General features: G+C 42.5%; 1 protein-coding gene across 3 annotated transcripts in view; it reads left to right on the top strand.

The window, feature by feature from the left end:
• Nucleotides 1-17,170, top strand: part of drosha (drosha ribonuclease III) — a 143,619-nt gene that overhangs the window by 94,157 nt on the left and 32,292 nt on the right. For all 3 annotated transcript variants that reach the window (XM_085467946.1, XM_085467944.1, XM_085467947.1), the window contains 2 exons: nucleotides 6,291-6,335; nucleotides 11,972-12,129. In XM_085467946.1, the coding sequence (XP_085324072.1) occupies nucleotides 6,291-6,335; nucleotides 11,972-12,129 (203 nt within the window). The remainder of the gene's footprint in view (nucleotides 1-6,290; nucleotides 6,336-11,971; nucleotides 12,130-17,170) is intronic.

Here is a 17,170-nt window from a genome sequence, read left to right on the forward strand (position 1 = left end):
CACATCACAACCCACCTTTTTACAAGCACCACCTTACTTGACTGTGTAAGGTCGATATGCAGACTTCTGGGCCTGAAAATTATCTATTTTCTTTCACCATCGCTCACTGATGGCACCTGAAAGCACTTGGACAAGGAGTTTCCTACATAGAGCCTTGTGTGGTGCGCTACTAGAGTCACCGCCTTATCAACGCATCATCGTCGAGCGTTACATTTAATTTTAATGTTGAGAAACTACAACACAATCTTTGGATGTCAGCGGAGTGAGCTGTCAAGGCTAAAAGAGAAAGTCAAATGGTACATTTTCACAGGACCTGTCATTTCTATGCTTAGTACACATTATCTTGTCATCTCAAAATATGCAGTCCTAGAAATTGCATCATGTGTTTCTTTGTCACTGGCCTAGGAGCTGCTAAAATAGCTGCTTTCCTTTCTGGGTGTATGCTTTTTCCTGCTGAACTAAGCTGGTGACCTAGGAATTTCACCTCTTCCTGTACCCACTGTAACTTTGAAAGCGATGCTTTATTTCCTGTTTTTGCCAAATGTGTCAACAGTGCTATAGACGTAGTTTTACAATTTTGTTCTGAGTCAGACGCTATCAAAATATCATCCACATAAACTAAGATCTGTGAATGGGATGGTATCATGAAATCAGACAGACAATTAGTTATTGCTTGCATGAAAAGGGTCGGACTGTCACAAAAACCTTGCGGTAATCTAGTGTAGGTATATTTTTTACCTTGGTATGTAAATCCAAACCAACCTTGTGAATTCTCATGCACTGGTATGGAAAAGAAAGCATTACTCAGATCTACCACTGTGAAATATGTCATCTCTGGTCTTATCTGATTTAACAAGGTATGAGGGTCTGGGACACATGGTGCAATACTTTCTACAGCTTGATTTACAGCCCTCAAGTCTTGAACCATGCGCCACGATTGAGAATCAGCTTTTTTTACTGGAAAAATGGGCGTGTTACATGCTGCATTTGGGGCTTCTACCAGTATCCCTGCTTCAATCATGTCTTCTATTACAGGCTTAATCCCTACTTCTGCATCTGGTTTAAGTGGATACTGTTTCACTCTAGGTCTATATGAGGTTTTAGGCTTTATTACTACTGGGTTTGCTGTTTTCATTAACCCTACATCAGTCTTTCCTTTTGACCACAAAACGTCTGGAATCTGTTTAAGCTCAGGGTGATCATTTAGATCTACCATGTGTCATTCTGCTGTTTCATTCTCACTTCCCTTTAAGTGTGTCTGAGGTGTTGCATGTGTCACCCACCCCAGCTTCTTACGGAAGATACTGCTATGCATGTTTGTTTCCCATCCCCCTCCACATGGCTGCCATACATTTGTGTGCTCTCCCTGCTCCACTAAAAATGCTAAATCTTCCCACTCAGCTGTGCTACACTTAGTTAGTGGAACATGTGGCACCTTTCCTTTGAAGAGTTGTCGAGCTGCTTCAGAAATTATCACACTGCATCCTGCCATTTGTTTACCATCAGTATATACAGCTTTTACAGTAATTCTTTGAGGATCCAGTTTCATTACTTTGTCAGTGTAAGCATCATCAAGTCCTGGTGTTGTTTTAAACCTAAGTGTGATGTGCATCTCATCTGGCTCCTGTCTATCATAGCCCTCAGCTAATCTCTCCTCAGCTGTGGTCAACATTTTACAGTTTATCTGATCTGGCCTGGAAGTTGACAGGTCAAGCGTCCAATAGTAATGTACATCGCTACTGCCCTGGTGAACCATTGCTTCTGCAGTTTCTCCTTTTCCTGCAGTTATCATTCCAACAGCCATGGGAATGATTGAGATTCCAAGTTTTACCATCATGTCTCTACCCAAAAGGTTCACAGGGCATGTTGGACACATCACTACTGAGCCCTGAGCTGTCTCTCCAGTGGATGGATCTCTGATCCATACTGGCTTAGAGATCCTATGTTGATTTAACTGTCCGTTTGCAGATTTTACATAAATGACACCGTTTGAGGGGTTTATTCCTGACACATGGTCCCTCAGGACGGTTTTATCTGCTCCTGAGTCACATAAAAACTGTATAGTTTTTCCCTGCACTGTTAATGTGCGAAAGGGTTTCACTTCTTTCCCTGATAAATTCAACAAAACCTCAGTCAAATCTATGGTTTGGGGCACTGATTGTTGTTTGTGGCAGTCTGATGGGGTGTTTAAACATGCATGTGTATTGACAGTGGCAGCAGATACTAGTCATTTATTATATGAGGGGTTTCGTGGGCCTGGTCGTCTGTACTCCTCACGTAGGTCCTCAAGGCAGTCTCTAATGAAATGACCTATTTTCCCACAGTTGTAACACCTTTCATCCCTTCTCTTTCGTTCTCCTCTAGCCCTCCAATTACCTCTATCTCCTCTACCTTTACTTTGTCTAGTCTGCCCCTGAAAAAGTACCTGAGACTCTTCATCAACATAAAATGTGGCAGCATTCACTGTATTTTGCAATTTTTTCTTTTTACTTTTAATCACATCTTGTGCATGCTTTGCCCAATTCATGCATTGAGTAACTCCATCTGTGGTGTGATTTACATTTTGCTTTCTAATAAAATCTGCAATGGATGGATGGAAGCCACTCATTAAGGCATGTTTCAGCTGCTGTTGATAGGGGCCTGCTACGTCTGCATCTTCTTCAAGTCCACTATGCCTCTTAAACACTTCCTCCAATCTACCTCTATACTCATGAACGTCTTCTCCTTCCTTCTGTGTGCATTGTGAAATTTTTGTATAGTCTGCAGTTGTTCTAAAAGTATTTCTGAGACGATCGTACACTCCATTAATTTGGACAGCGAGACCTGCATCTCCATAGGGCAGGGTGTTATCACCTGGCCCTCTGCCCGTGTACCATCCTCTGACACGGGTCCAGTTATAAGTGAGACATCTCCTAAAGGTAGTCTCAGTTTCCTGTCCATTTAAACGGTACGAGGAACAAAGCTGTCTATGTCGAGCTATAAACTCATCAACATTAGTCAATGGGTCTCCAAGGCTCTTACAAGCATCAGCACATTCAGACTCGGTCCATGGCCGGTAAACATGAATAGTGCGGCTATTATCTGCATCCACTCCAAAATGCGGGTTTGCAACCTCTACCATAGGGTAAGTGCTCACCTCATGGATTGGATCAGGAGAAAAACTTGCTTCATCTTCATACTCTGGGGCTGAAACACCATATGTTTTTTTGTGTTGTGTCAGGGATGGATATGTGGTTGTAACATTCGTGTTCACTTTCTTTCCTTTCTGTCTCCTCTCTTGCCTAGTCTGTCTTGGACTCAATGCCTCTCCATATTCATCCTTTAATCTGTCCTCCACTTCTGCCTCTGCTCTCTCACGCTCTTCTCTGGCTCTTCTTTCTGCTAACATTCTTGCTCTTTCTAATGCTTTTCTACGGTGTTGTTCTAAAGTAGTTGCAGTGGATTGAGCTGTAGTTTCATCCTCAGGTTTCACAACTACTGCTTGCAATATTGCTCTTTTAACATTCTGTGCTTCTCTCCTCTTCTGAGCCTGCTCCAGCCACAACTTAGCAACTGCTAACTGCAATTCCTTCCTCCGCTTCGCTTTCCCTGTTTTACCTGCAACACTTACAGCTATTCTTTCTACCAGCATTTTACACTGAACTTCCACTAATATCCCTTCAAATCCATATTTCTTACGCCAACAACCTATATACTGCGTGCTGCCTGGTGAAAATTTTTCCATAAATTTTACATCCCCTTCTAAGGCAGACTTACACATTTTATTCCCCATTATGACAATTCTCTCAAGTTTACGGTAGGCAACGCCTTACTCCAAAATCCAGGCTGTGTGTACACAACAGGTCACAGAATTACGTTAACACCGCTTTAGGTTTCCTTCTGTGTTGCTGCGTTCACTTTACTGGCACTCATACACACGTACGTTCATTCACACTGTTTATAGGCCTGTAACTTCTGTTGAAAGCTCTCAAACACCCCAAATGGCGGAGAATTCAACCTTCAGACACTCTCCAACGCCCCAAATGGCGGAGATTCCGGACTCCGAACCTAGGTTCTCTCCACGCCCCCAAACGGCGGAGAAGCCTGCGTCTCTCTCACGCGGCTAGCGCGCTCCCGGACTCACGTTTAACGCACAGCCCGTAGCCGCTCTTCTATTGTTTTGGGTCCACGTGCGCTCTCGTGACCAGCGCTCCCCCGGACTCAAACGTTTCACGTAGAATCACGGTGACGCGCTTCTAGGATCCCACATTCATTCACACGGTTATAGAGACGCTCTCTGATTGCTTACCGTTGTGTTGCGTTTCGTTCACAGGAGAGTCCTAGAATCCCGTCAGTCGCCGTCCACGAGGGGAGTTCAGACGCTATACCACCGGCCTGGTCGCGAATTTAACACTCCAGGGCTTTGTCAGGCGTCCTAACGGCCTGGTTGTCGACAGTCTGCGGCGTGTCCTCTCTCTCCTCAGTGTGCGGCGAAATTCTTGGACTCCGGCTCGAAGGACCAATTAATGTTGGGTCTAAACTCAGACCCCGCTGTCTCTAAGACTTATTCCCATGAAAGAAAAGCAAGGCAACAATATTCGATCGATTTCTTGCGCAAGGGAAGCCCTCATCTGTGTCCAGCACGTCGAAATGACCACAATGGTGGCCTCCTCTCGCCGCCTTTTATTGACAAACTTCAAACAATAGTTTACAAAACACCTCCCCCTGCAACCCCTTTTGGTTACACACACACACTCCTTGTCTATGTGTGTGTGTGTGTGTGTGTGTGTGTGTGTGTGTGTTTTGATCAAAGGGTCATAAAACCTAAAAGCAGGAACAACATCCTTGGTCATAAAGAGGGTAGTCTTCCCCCACACCCAATGTATGGTTTACCAAAGATAACACAGTGAAACCATACAAAGGGTAGGAAGCTCTACCAAACATCAAACAGATCTTCAAAAGGACGTTCCTGTGATAAAACACTTCAACCTTGCACCCAGAACCTCGAGAATCTGGGTATGGGAAGAAAGAAAGAATTCCTTTCACAGGGTTAAAAACAATGGACAAATGGTACATATAAAAATGACAAATGTTTAAACTATTTAATCTAACAGTTGGTGCATTTCCGGAGGACGCTGCTAATAAAGTTACAGAATTACACAGTGAATTCACATTTATTATTATTATATTTACCAAATACCACAGTTTTTGTCTTGCTCCTATCACTTTATTTTGTTGTATTTATCCGCGACACCTTGAAGGCCGGTCCATGAAAATATTGTCTGACATTAAACCGGTCTGTGGCGCAAAAAAAGTTTGAGTCCGCTGAAGGAGAACACTAATAAAGCTCTAGAATTTCACCAAAACTGAAGCAAGAACTTCTAGGTTGATCTGCACCAGATAGAAGGCGATAATATTACTCACGTAGTCCATTAAAACACTCCAAAAGGCTCCAACAACGCACACAAAACACACACAGTGAAGCACTCCAGTTTAATGACTAAAAATGAGTAATAAAAATAATTATCCCCAGAGTTCTTACAAGGTGGGTTATTGAACCTTTAAACTGTATTTTGTAGCAGGTTGTAAATGTGTCTTTTTAATGTGTGTGTTGACTCACATTTGGAGAGAGCCTCTAGTGGCCACTAGAGGAACTGTCTGTTTTTGCCACTTTGCGTTGACTTCATTGGAGGTTACTCTTAATAATGCTAATAGCGCTAATAGTTCCTACGTGTGAACTGATTTGTCAGCGTCACGTTTCAGAGGGAGTCTCTTCCTCGTTAGGCACACTCGCTGCTTTGGAAATCAAGTGGCTTTTATAGACAACTCACTCTCTGACTCATTTTCTGTACATCTGTCCAAATCAGGTGGTTTACAACACTCTGTTTCTCTTAACAGAGTCCACACATACACGTGTGCACATAGGCTTAAAAATATTCAAGTTCAAGTGCTACAGAAAATGCATGGTAAAATGCAACAAAAGAAGTAGTTGCAGAAAAATCGTTTGAAGGTTGGGTTCCTATTCACAGTGAAGGAAAGCGGTGTGAGAGGTAGTATATTGTGCCCGGGAAGCTTTTGTAATGTTCAAAACCAACCAATCTGAAGCCGAAATAACCCTTCATCTATAAAAAATGAGCTATTTTTGAATATTCATTTTGGGTTCTTTTGCTACTTTTAATGATTCGCTGTGTTTATTTGTAGTGTTAATGAATTATATTCATTAACAGGATGACCCTCATGCCAAGGGGAAATGCGCTAATTTCTTCCCCCTGACTCTTCATCTTTGTTCCCTTCTCTGTTTGTCTTCACAGGATCTGCGGGAGGTCTGGCTCAACTACCCACCACACCCCCTGCAGGTTAGGAGAGATATGTTTTATTATTGATGTTTATTTTGTCTGGGTACCTCTCATTAAAACTCACCTCACCCCCAAGACACAAAAGCCTTCGCGAATCTTTGAAGTTTTCTCGTCTAAATGTGCGTGTTATTTTTCTTCTTCTTCTCGTGTGTGTCGGTAACAGAGGTGGGCAAGCTGGTTGGGTATTTTGCCTGAGGCTGACTGAGCTCTTTATGGCTGTCACAAGGCTCCCGGTAGCCTTCCACTAGTTTCTATTGTTCTGTTCCCTTGTCTCGATGCTCTCCATTTTGGTCGAGACCCTAATCCGCTTTTTCACTTACTCAGTCTCTCTTGCCTTTTCTCTTTGCCACATCATCCCCCCCGTTTCCCCCCCTCCTCATCCTTTCTCCATCATCCGTCTCTTCAGTCTCTCTCCGTTCTGCTGCTCTTTGCTTTGCATGATCTGCCCAGAAACATTAAACATGTCAACAGTGTTTGTTTGAAATTAGGATTTGGAAGAAGAGATCAAAGATGCCATAACAGGATTACAGTCCCGAATCACATGGGGCCTCCAGGGACCGTCAGGCATCCTTCTCTCTGATGTGTTTGCGAGGAGAAAGTGTTTCTTTGTGTGTATGCCGAGTCGTCTTTAAGCGCTTTATTCTCTTCATCTTGCTGCGTATGTACATTTTTACACATCCTGCTTTTGCCCCCCCAAAAAGTAACATTGTGCTTTTTTGTTTACCTACAACATATGTTTGGGGTTTTTTTTAATATATCTTAGCCTCCTCAACCCTGTATTTGTTATCCCCAAGATCCACAGAGAGCCTGGATGTTTTTTGTTGATCTTGTTCAGTGCTCAGACTAAACCCACTGTGTACCCAGCAGCCTGTTTTCCTGGTGAGCTGCACAGGCGGTGGCAGCAGTTAATGTGGGCAGGGTGGAGCTCTTGGGTCAGTCCTGCTATGGCTCTGTGGTTCGGTTGGTTCCTCCACAGTGTGCTTGAGTAGTCATACAGCCTCATTACCACACACTGTGCATTGCAGAGGTTTCCTCTGGGTGGTCCTCTGCCAGTGGGATAAGACCTGACTAAATTGTGTCAGCCTCTCGGTAGCTTGAAAGCACCCTGAACCGTGATGTGATCTAAGCTGTATTTACCCTTTAATTGTTTATGTATTTAAGCATATAATCTTGGAATTGGAAGATTAGGCCTCATTCTCAAATATGTGCAGAAAGTTCTCACCCTGAGGAAAAGTTTATATCACCGCGTGCATTTAAAGCTACAATCGCCCATGCCGAGAGACCTGTTGACAACCCCCATCAAAGAGTGCTCCCCAGGGACAAATGTTGACGAGCGGTTGTTGCAGGTTGCTGGCAGGAACTGTGAAGCAGCCGCTCAAGCTCCAGTTACGCAGTTCAATACAAACAACATGTGACCGCAGCAATCTCACCTAGACATGGCCAGGAACCTCCAGCCAAGCTGTTGGGAAATACTCATTGTTCCCTAGCGATTGGAGGTTGCCGATTGGTCTGTAGACCTTGAAGTGGATCATGGAGAAACGAGGGATATTCTAAGAGAAAGGTATGCACTCCTAAAGGCAGAAAGTAGGAGAATTTCCATCAGAAGAAACTGGAAAAGAAGTGTCAGAATCAGAAGCCGAAGAAAAGGCACATCTTTGCAAGAGTGACCTGTGCTGACATAGATAGCATTAACCTATCTGGAGAACGCTCCTGCTGTGAGGCCTCATTTCCAAAGCATTTTCTTTGGAAAAACATTGATTTAAATAAATAAATGCTTGGGCTGCGATAATGGAGTTGATAAATGTTTTTTACCCTGAGACATGGACTATGGCTCGAGTGAAAGAAGAAGGGGAGAAAACAAGCTAATTTTGAGCCTAACAGAAGACCAATATTTGAAAGCAGGCCATGAGAAAAGGAAGGAAGCATGGATGAGAAATTCACGGCCATTGCTTAAAAAATGCTGCCAAGAAATACGAGTTTAATGACTTTTATTTGGATTTTTTAAATATATTTTTTGGGTCTTTAAATAAAGGTTTAATTAACCCTTTATTTAACCAGGACGTCCCTTGAGATTTAAATCTATTTTGGTGTCGTAGGCCAGTCCAGGCGTGTTGGTGCCACCTCTGAGGTGACAGCCCCACTAGGGGTTAAATTAACTTCTCATCAGCACTGATGAAGCCTCTTGGATGAAAGTTAAAATGTCTTCAAGAACCTAAAAGAAGTCCTGTCGCCTTTGACCGAAGCACACGACCGTCATGACCTGAGTGACTGAGTATCTACACAGACATGTTCGTGCTCTCTGCTTCTAACTGAGCCTCTATTGCCTAAATCTGCTGTTGAAAGGTAACAAGGTGTGCCAGCCTCCCCCCCGACCAAGAGAGGGATGACAGGGCAGAGATGAGAGAAGCTACCTTAATGAGGTTTGAGGCGACGGTGATGGCAGCTGGAGGTGGTGTGTGTAATTGTGCGTACACAGATCTTTGTCATAGACGCATACACTACCCTGCAGCAGCCTCACCCTACAGAATACTGCGGATCACTCTGCGCTCCTTCCTTTTTCCTTGATTCACACCAGCACATCATCACCTCCAGCTCTCCAGAATAATTTACCAGAACATCATTTACACTGAGTTTGGATTGCCAAATTCCTCCTTTAGTTTATTGAGGAGATACATGAGAGTCTGGATTTTTATTTTATTTTATTTATTTTTTTTGGCCTCAGAAGACCTGGGCTCTGATTCTGCTTTCTGTCTGGACTGAGCTGAAAGTGATGCTTTGAAGCCATTTCAAACATGTTTTTTTTTCCCCCATCTTTTTTCAAAACTGCTGTTGATTCTTCTTTTTTTCTGTCTCCTCTTCACTTCGTTTGAAGCCTTGCTGCTGGCCATTTCCCCTGAAGGATAAGCTCGCGCCTATGAGTGCTGAACTCGTCAGATGTCGTTAGTTGCGATGCATGACATTTACACGCCTTTCGTTAATTAACAGAACGAGCAAAAAAGGCAGGAGTGAAATGTTTCTTAGGACACACTGGAAGATGGAAGCATGACATTACCGGCAGCACTCCAATTAAAATACTGAGTTTAAAAATACATCTCTGCTCTGTGCAGCGGCTCGACATGGGAGACTTTGAGAGCGCTGTTTACTTGTCATTCCATCACGAAAACGCAGACAAAAGAAAGTGCTGGAAAATGAAGAAAGTGGCTATCTTGCCTCTGAGAGCCTTGCGTGTATTCTTTATTCTTATTTTCAGGGTACTTCGTAGTGTAAAATAGAGCAAACTAACAAGGTCAAGTGAATGTGCATGCGTTCCCTTTGAGTGTCCACGTCTCAATGTTTCTGTTTTCTGTGGAAAAGATGTCTTGGTCAAGCTAACAGTTGCACCACGCAGAGACCAATTAGTTCATTCTAGCAGCCTAATTAATGCACCCATAAGGATATCTGTTGATTTAACAAACATGCGTGTACACATTTTCTTTGCATATCATTTCTTCCTCTTCTTTCTTCATATGTTCTTTGTAATGAGCACAGACGAGAGGAAATGCTGTAGCTAAAGAGAGCCGTGGACCCATCTACCTCTGAACTCTCCATGCCCTGGAGCTAATCTTAAAAGCATAATCTATATCGATTTACACAACTGAAAACCACTCTTTCAAGTCTCATCACAGTCACAAGTAGGCTCACATAACAAGCCAGCGCATTTACAGTACCACTGAGTCACCAGAGATATTAATTGACTGTGGGAATCATCAGATTTACAGAGAGTGGTGGGGAAAGGGAGCTGTTTGACTTAAAACTTAATGACTAAGAGATTCCATCTGCTCCAGATCATCTGAGTTTGTTTTGAGTCGGAGGAAAAACACACACTCTAAACAGGCCCTAAAGCAGCGCATACTGCAGAGGTTCATCTCATTTACTGAATTTATCTGACACTCTTATGCAGAACGACTTCATTGAGCAAGTTTCTCTTTGGTGTGTTATTCAAGCATCCTTGAAGTGGTCTTGCTGGCTGTTACTAGATACATATTCAGGGCTGTGAGATATCCCAAAGCAAAGAGCACATTTTTAAAATGAATTACAAAACGTATATGCAAGGGCAAAAGAGTAGATTTAACAGCGAAAAGCGATTAGGCGCATCAAACGCGAGCACATTATTCATAACTACGTATCAAATTTTATTCAGAAAATTTCATATTTATTTCTTTACGTATTTATGCCCAGAAGTTGGGAAATTCCTGCAGTACATTAGCCAAAACGTTAAAAATAACCCAAAATGAATTGAGTTAAATAAAGAACAGCTCAATAAAATGAATACAGTGCGTCAAAATTATGATTTAAATGGAGTAAATGAAGTATCAAAAATTAAAACAGGTCAACAGTGGTAATAAAATACCTTGTAAAAAAAGATAAATATAATACATAAGTAACTGAAAAGGTAAGAAAGTGCTGGATAAAAATAAGCAAAAATATAAATAAAGTACAACAAAACACAAAACATTACTCAAAAAATGTAATAACACTAAAAATACTGAACATTATTTCTACTTAAAAACAAGTTGAATACAAAACTGCCAATAGAGCTTTACCGCTTGTTTTTTCTGTCAAATACACTCACTGGCCACTTTGTTAGGGACACCTTCCTAATATCAGGTTTTTTGCCTGATATTAGATTTAACCAGAGTCATTTCCATCCATGATGTCATACGCCTGCTCCACCACATCCCACAGGTGGTGCACTCCTGGATTAAGCTCCGGTGACTGTGGAGGGCATTTGAATACATCGTTGTGTTCAAGAAACCAGTTTGAGATGATTTCAGCTTCGTGATCTTATGAAGCAGGGTGCACTGCGGGCAAAACCCCAACCCTACCCTCTCGACGACGATAATCATATCAGACCACGTTAGCGGCGTTAGAAGACAGGAGTTGAACCTGGTTGGCTGCTGAGTGTATATCCTGTTACAGTGGTGGACGTTCACATTAAACACAGTCACCCTAACTCTGAGTGATGTCAGTGCGAGAGAATTTCCCGTTTGCTAGAGCAACAGTGAGGTGCAGCACTGACAGAGTTTAGGTCAGGGGTGTGTGCAGGGGATTCAGGTTCTTCCTCTTCAATCAAAACACTGAAAGAAAAACAACAAAAACACACAGACTGGTTTTGTGTTTGAGGATATGTTATTATGTAGAAGCAAAGGAGGGTCTTTCCCAAACTGTTAGCACCCTGGAAGCAGTCTGTAATTTAGCATAATCACCGTGCGCTCTAGCACTAAGCTCTCTCTTTACCTGGTCTAAGGACTCGCCAAAAAGTAAACACTGAAAAATTGCTACTCACTAAATGTTGGCTCTGGCTAGTCTCAGATCTATAAAAGATGAGTAGAAGTGTGTCGGGTACAAATATTGAAAAGTGATCTGGCACACGTACGTAGCCTTGGAAGGGTCAAAACAGACCAAGTGCTGGAACTCACTGATAAATAGACGTCTTGTTTATTGTTGCCACAGCCATCATCCTAAACAGGAACAACAGATTTCAGCGAGTGCTGGCATTCTGTCTGTTTTCGTTATATCTATAATGACCAGAGCTCTTTCAGGGCCCCATATCTCGTCAGCAAACCTCCTTTGTTGCGATCTTTGTCCTTTTCCAGGTACAGGAGCCGCAGACAGACAGGCAGCTGATTGAGACGTCGCCGGTCCTCCAAAAACTGACCCAATTCGAGGAGTCTATCGGAGTTTTGTTCACACATGTGCGCCTGCTGGCCAGAGCCTTCACCTTAAGGACCGTGGGCTTTAACCACCTCACCCTGTAAGTAACTCCGCTGTTTGTTTGTGGATAATAGAGTTACGGCCAATTAAAATGCAAAGTGTGGCGCTAGCAGGCCAGATGCAATTTGCAGGGATGCTGCAGAAATAGCCAGACTTTTATCTGCCGCTCCCTTCAGAGGTGATGAGGCATGATGCATTATAATGTATAATATAATCTGAAATGCTGGGAGTTTTATATGTTGAGCATTTTAAATTGTTGTATCTGTTGTGAATGCGGCAGCCGCCTCCTCCCACATCATCATTATGTTTACCCCCTGCAGCTTATACATGTTCTCGCCGTCGGTAAAGCTGCTTCTGTAACAAATGATGTCTTGAATGTCATGTTCAAAGTACCTTAGTGAAAGATGGCTCTTTTTTTTGGTTTGTTTGTTGGCACAAAGCCTAATCCGAGGGTTTCACAGCCAAGAGTGAGGCCCAGGGGACTGTGAAGTCCTCGTGTTTGTAGTCTGTGGTACCTGTGAGGCCATAACCCTGCTGTCACATGGGAAAAAGGAGATTTGATTCATGTCTTATTTCACTGTCCACCCTGTGAACTCCTGGATTCTCATTTAAAGCTTTTTGCTTGTCCGTATTTACTTTGTCATATATATTTATATATGTATAACACTGTTACACAAAAGACCCTTTTTCAGAAAGTAATACGTTTACTCCACACAATTGAGGGCTGAATCTGAGAAACTAAGGGACACCTTGTCCTTTGCTCCTTCTCCAGCTGGGCAAATAGATTCTAATTTCAATTTCGCTTCCAGTATAAATGAAAACAAAATAATCTGGAAAAAGTTGTTTTTTTTTTCCCTTGGGTTTCCTGTACAGCGATGCGTTTTTCCTCAGACTCTGGATTTCCTGATTCTGTGAAAACACTGAAAAAATTGACCGAAGCTGTTTGTGTCTCTGGATCGCTCAGCGTCTCTCAGGCTTTCAGTAACACGTGACAGCGTTACTCAGCCTGGGTTTTATGTCGCTTAAACCGAGGCTGCTGTTGCCACCCGTTTGCATTAAACCGACATCTCGTGATGGAGGCAGGCCGGTTGGGACTTGAGGTTGCTTTTATGAGACTTTATATGAGGCTTTAAAGTCAAACACACTCCCTGATTAAACCCTAACTTTCCACGCTCCACCACCTCTACCTTTTTTTATTTCATTTAATTAGATTTTTTTAACTGAAGTATTCAGTTGGGGGAAAAAAAGTTGTATAATAGGACATTTAACCAAAATAATCATGATTATGATTTTTTGAGAGTGGCTGCACCGCCCCACAGTTTGAGATCCAGTGCCCTGTCGCCTGGTTCTTTTGCCAGGTTGTTACTGTAGCAGTCTTCTAGATCATTCAGCTGCTTCCTTAGAGAGGATCTCGTCCCATGGTTGGATGCACTTCAACTCCAGCACTGCAGCTGGTGTCAGTCGTCCTGCTCCTGCTCTCCACTGTGGACTAGTTAACAGAATCTTCTGCAGGTGGAGATTAGGTTCAGAGAATGCAGGCTTAAGGCACACTTCTGAATTGGCTTTGCAGTCTAATAGTCAATTTCGCTTTGGAAGGTTCCTAACTGGGTGAAGTGATCCGGAAGTGTCTGCGTGGCAGTCGTAAAAGCTGGGTGAATTCTCCTGGATAAGTTATGGATGGAGGGAATTTGACTTTGGTCATGGGAATCTTAAAGGAAAGGAGTTATGTTGGATCATCTCTCGAGCTAGAAAGAATAAGAACAGATTACTTTGTAGGCTGTCTGCTGGACACACTGGTAAGGGGATTAATGTGAGAACAGTTGGATTCTCTGATAACTGAGTTTCTCTTTTCCTGAGTTGTCAAAAATTCTCCTTCCTTCCTTTCCGTAACCTCGTGACAGTTTCCTTTGAGATATGTGAGAACTTAGTGTCATTTTTGAACTATTTGCCCGTGCTCCATGTTTCAGGCACACAGACCTGACTTTAAACACAACAGTCCCACCTACCTGCTGTTCAAGCTTAGTGGCAGCCAATCAGAAGAAAGTTGCATTTAAAAAAAAAAAAAAGAGGTTAAAATGGCTTAAACGGTAAAGATTATTTAACTCTATGAATGTTGCAGGTTTCAAACACAACATATTGATCTAAACATGAGCATTAAACTACATACAATAAAACATATACTAACTCTAAGGTGTAAGTTTGCTTTTTTCCCCTTTTTCTATTAATTACAGTGTTTCTCTGCAGTGCTGCTGTGATTTATCACTGACATTGGAACACTGGAATTTTTTTCCGCTTCTGTTTTGACATCTGTTCAATAGTCAGTAAAGTTACAAACTTCTACAAGGACGACTTAAAAATTGATCGGGAAGAGAGCGGCCGGGTCTGCCCGAAACAAACTCGTCGTTATTGTGTAGCTGCGCTCGTTTACTCGTCACATGAAAGGCTGAAAAGATTGCAATTTTCATAGCAAAATGTTTCCGCTAATGAGACCGTTCACTCCAATTTGAGGTGTTTCTGATTCAGACTATGAGAGGGTTATTTGCAACTGAAGCTTAACTCACTTCTGAGCTCCACCAAACAACACACTAGTGAGTTTGACAGCTAAAGCAAATTAGCCTTGGCAGCACACCTCTGATATCTTATTGGCAGGCTGCACTCTGTAATTGCTTGCTTAGATTTGGACTAGGACATTGCTCTGTGTGCGTTTGTGAGTGTGCATGTGTGGATTACATCCACGCACACACACACACTGCTGTGCATGTTCTAATCCATCACTTAAATGTCAAATATCTCTCCAGTCAGGGTCAAAGTTGATTAGATGTCCAGAGGTTTGTCTCCTACTGAGCTTCACTTTAAGGACTTTCCAACTCAAGGTTGATCCCAATTATATTTTCCAATTTGGTGACCTCACGTTTAAAAACAAATAAATAAATAAATAAAAAATGCAGGGGTGGCAATTTTAAACAAATGTATTTTTTATTTCACTGAATTGTATTGTTGCTTTTCCTGGAGCAAAAACGAGCAAATTAATATATTTTCAGGGTAATTTATGTTCAGTAGCTCATTAGTAGCCAAAGGCATGTTGACCTAAATAGAGCCGACTGACTTGAAAGCTGGAACTGAGCAATGGCTGCCCATAAGGACCAAAGGTTATACCAAAGTGGGTCAGGCTGTCGTGATAGAGACAAGAATAAGGTCAGAAAATGGAAAGGAGGGTCACGCGAAAAGGTAGGCCGAAGACGAGTAGACGGGAGTGACCCAGGACAAGCTGACCTAGAAGGAGAAGACAGTGCAAGATGCAGGGGTGGGAGCTGATGGTGTCTTGATGCGGCGGAGACCGGAGGCTAGCATCAGACAGCAGTAATGGAGAGCTGCGGCCCCCAGGCGATGAGCTTCCTGTCTCCTCTCACAGCGGAAGAGCTGGGTGTGTTGCAAGAATCTCACTGTTAGGGAAAAAGGATGAAACGGGGTCCGGCTTTTTCTTCATGTTCAGTGTTTGTTCAATGAGAGCACGTTTCACTGTACAGCTTTGAAAAGAAGGCATTTGAAACATTTATATGTGCATTTATATTTTATACGGTAGTTTTAGGTTAAAATTGAAAGTTAAAGGAAATTAGTGAATGAAATATTTGTGATTCAGGCTGCTGTGAAAAGCAGAGAAATGTATAAAGTACAGAGAAGCTTCTTTGCCGCTTTATTCTCGGACCTCTAATCACTGCAGATTATCTAATAAAGGGGGCCTGTTATGCTCATTTCCAGTTTCACAGTTTTATTGTTGGACTTGGACAGCTTTGCATGATTCACAAATGCAATTTACAATATTTTATTAAAAATAATCCTTCATCTTATGCTGGGCCTTGATTCAAGAACTCGATTCATCAACTCTCTGAAGCAAGCTGGTGCAGCTCCTGTCTGCCCGCCCGTTAGACTAGCTTAGTTTTGATTGGCTGCCCTTTATAAACAAAAGATTCGGGTTGCTGTGCTCACAGCCGGAGCTGTGCGCCAGAGATGACCATTTCATGGATCTCATCGAGGGCACACGGACCCAGGAGTAAACAAAGCTGACTGTTTAGAGCAGTCTGAATCCAGAACACCTTGTTCAACAAAAGCTTTGTTATCATCTTAAAAGCATTAATATCAGCAGTAAACTAGAAAGAAAACACAAAAAGAAAACAGAGAAGAAACTCTCAGAATAACCAGCCAAACACTGAATGTTATCCATGAGTCATGAGTCCATGAGCTCTAAAAGGTCTCCGAACTTTGTCGAATATTCTTTCAGGACTTGTGTTAAGGTTTGTAGCGTGACGTTTGACGTCACTTGCCTCATCCAGTGGCTAACAACACGTCTATGAGGGGTTTTCCCCTCCCAAAACAATGCTGTGAGCTCTTTGGCGTTTTAAAAAAAAAAGATTGAATTAACTGAAATAAGTCCTCATCTCTCTCATACTTAAATATTTCTACTTTTTTCTTCGACCAGTGCCGGTTTAAGTCAAAGGCACTGGTGTTGCTGAGCCGGCCAGTACCTTCGTTCTCTTCAGCCCTTCATCAGATTGCTGATTTAACCGCTCCTGTTGTTTTTGCCGCCTCTCTCATAAGTTTACTTTGTTTTTTCAGTCTAATTAAGGCCTCGTCTCTTTAGACATCATATTTTAGATTTCCAGTTAGAAACTACCAAACGAACTGCAAATCTTTAATCTGCTTGATTTTTAATGGAAAAAGTTGAAAAGGCCTTGCATGACCATAAAAGTGGTCGTCAGTGAAGTGTCCAGGTGCTTTTCAGCCTTAAGAAAAATGGGGAGTGTGTCTAAAATTGGCTGTAATTTCTGCAATACTTTCCTTGAGCTCCTTGCATTAAAGAGGCACTTCAATCACATCTTGATTGCCTGGGTTAAAATGGTGGTGTGCACCGAGGCAACTTCACCCAAATTGTGCCTTTACCCAAAAACTATGGACCTAAGGCTACGCTCACACTGGAGGCGAAAGCGCATCAAATCCGATTTTTTTTTTTTTTTTTTTGACCCTATGCGACCCATATCCGATCATGGTATGACAGTGCAAACGGCACAAATCCGATATTTTCA

Source organism: Copadichromis virginalis, linkage group LG9, assembly GCF_057382275.1.
Source record: "Copadichromis virginalis isolate Kocher_CV1m ecotype Utaka linkage group LG9, C_Virginalis_male_GT1.1, whole genome shotgun sequence".
Lineage (NCBI taxonomy): Eukaryota > Metazoa > Chordata > Actinopteri > Cichliformes > Cichlidae > Copadichromis > Copadichromis virginalis.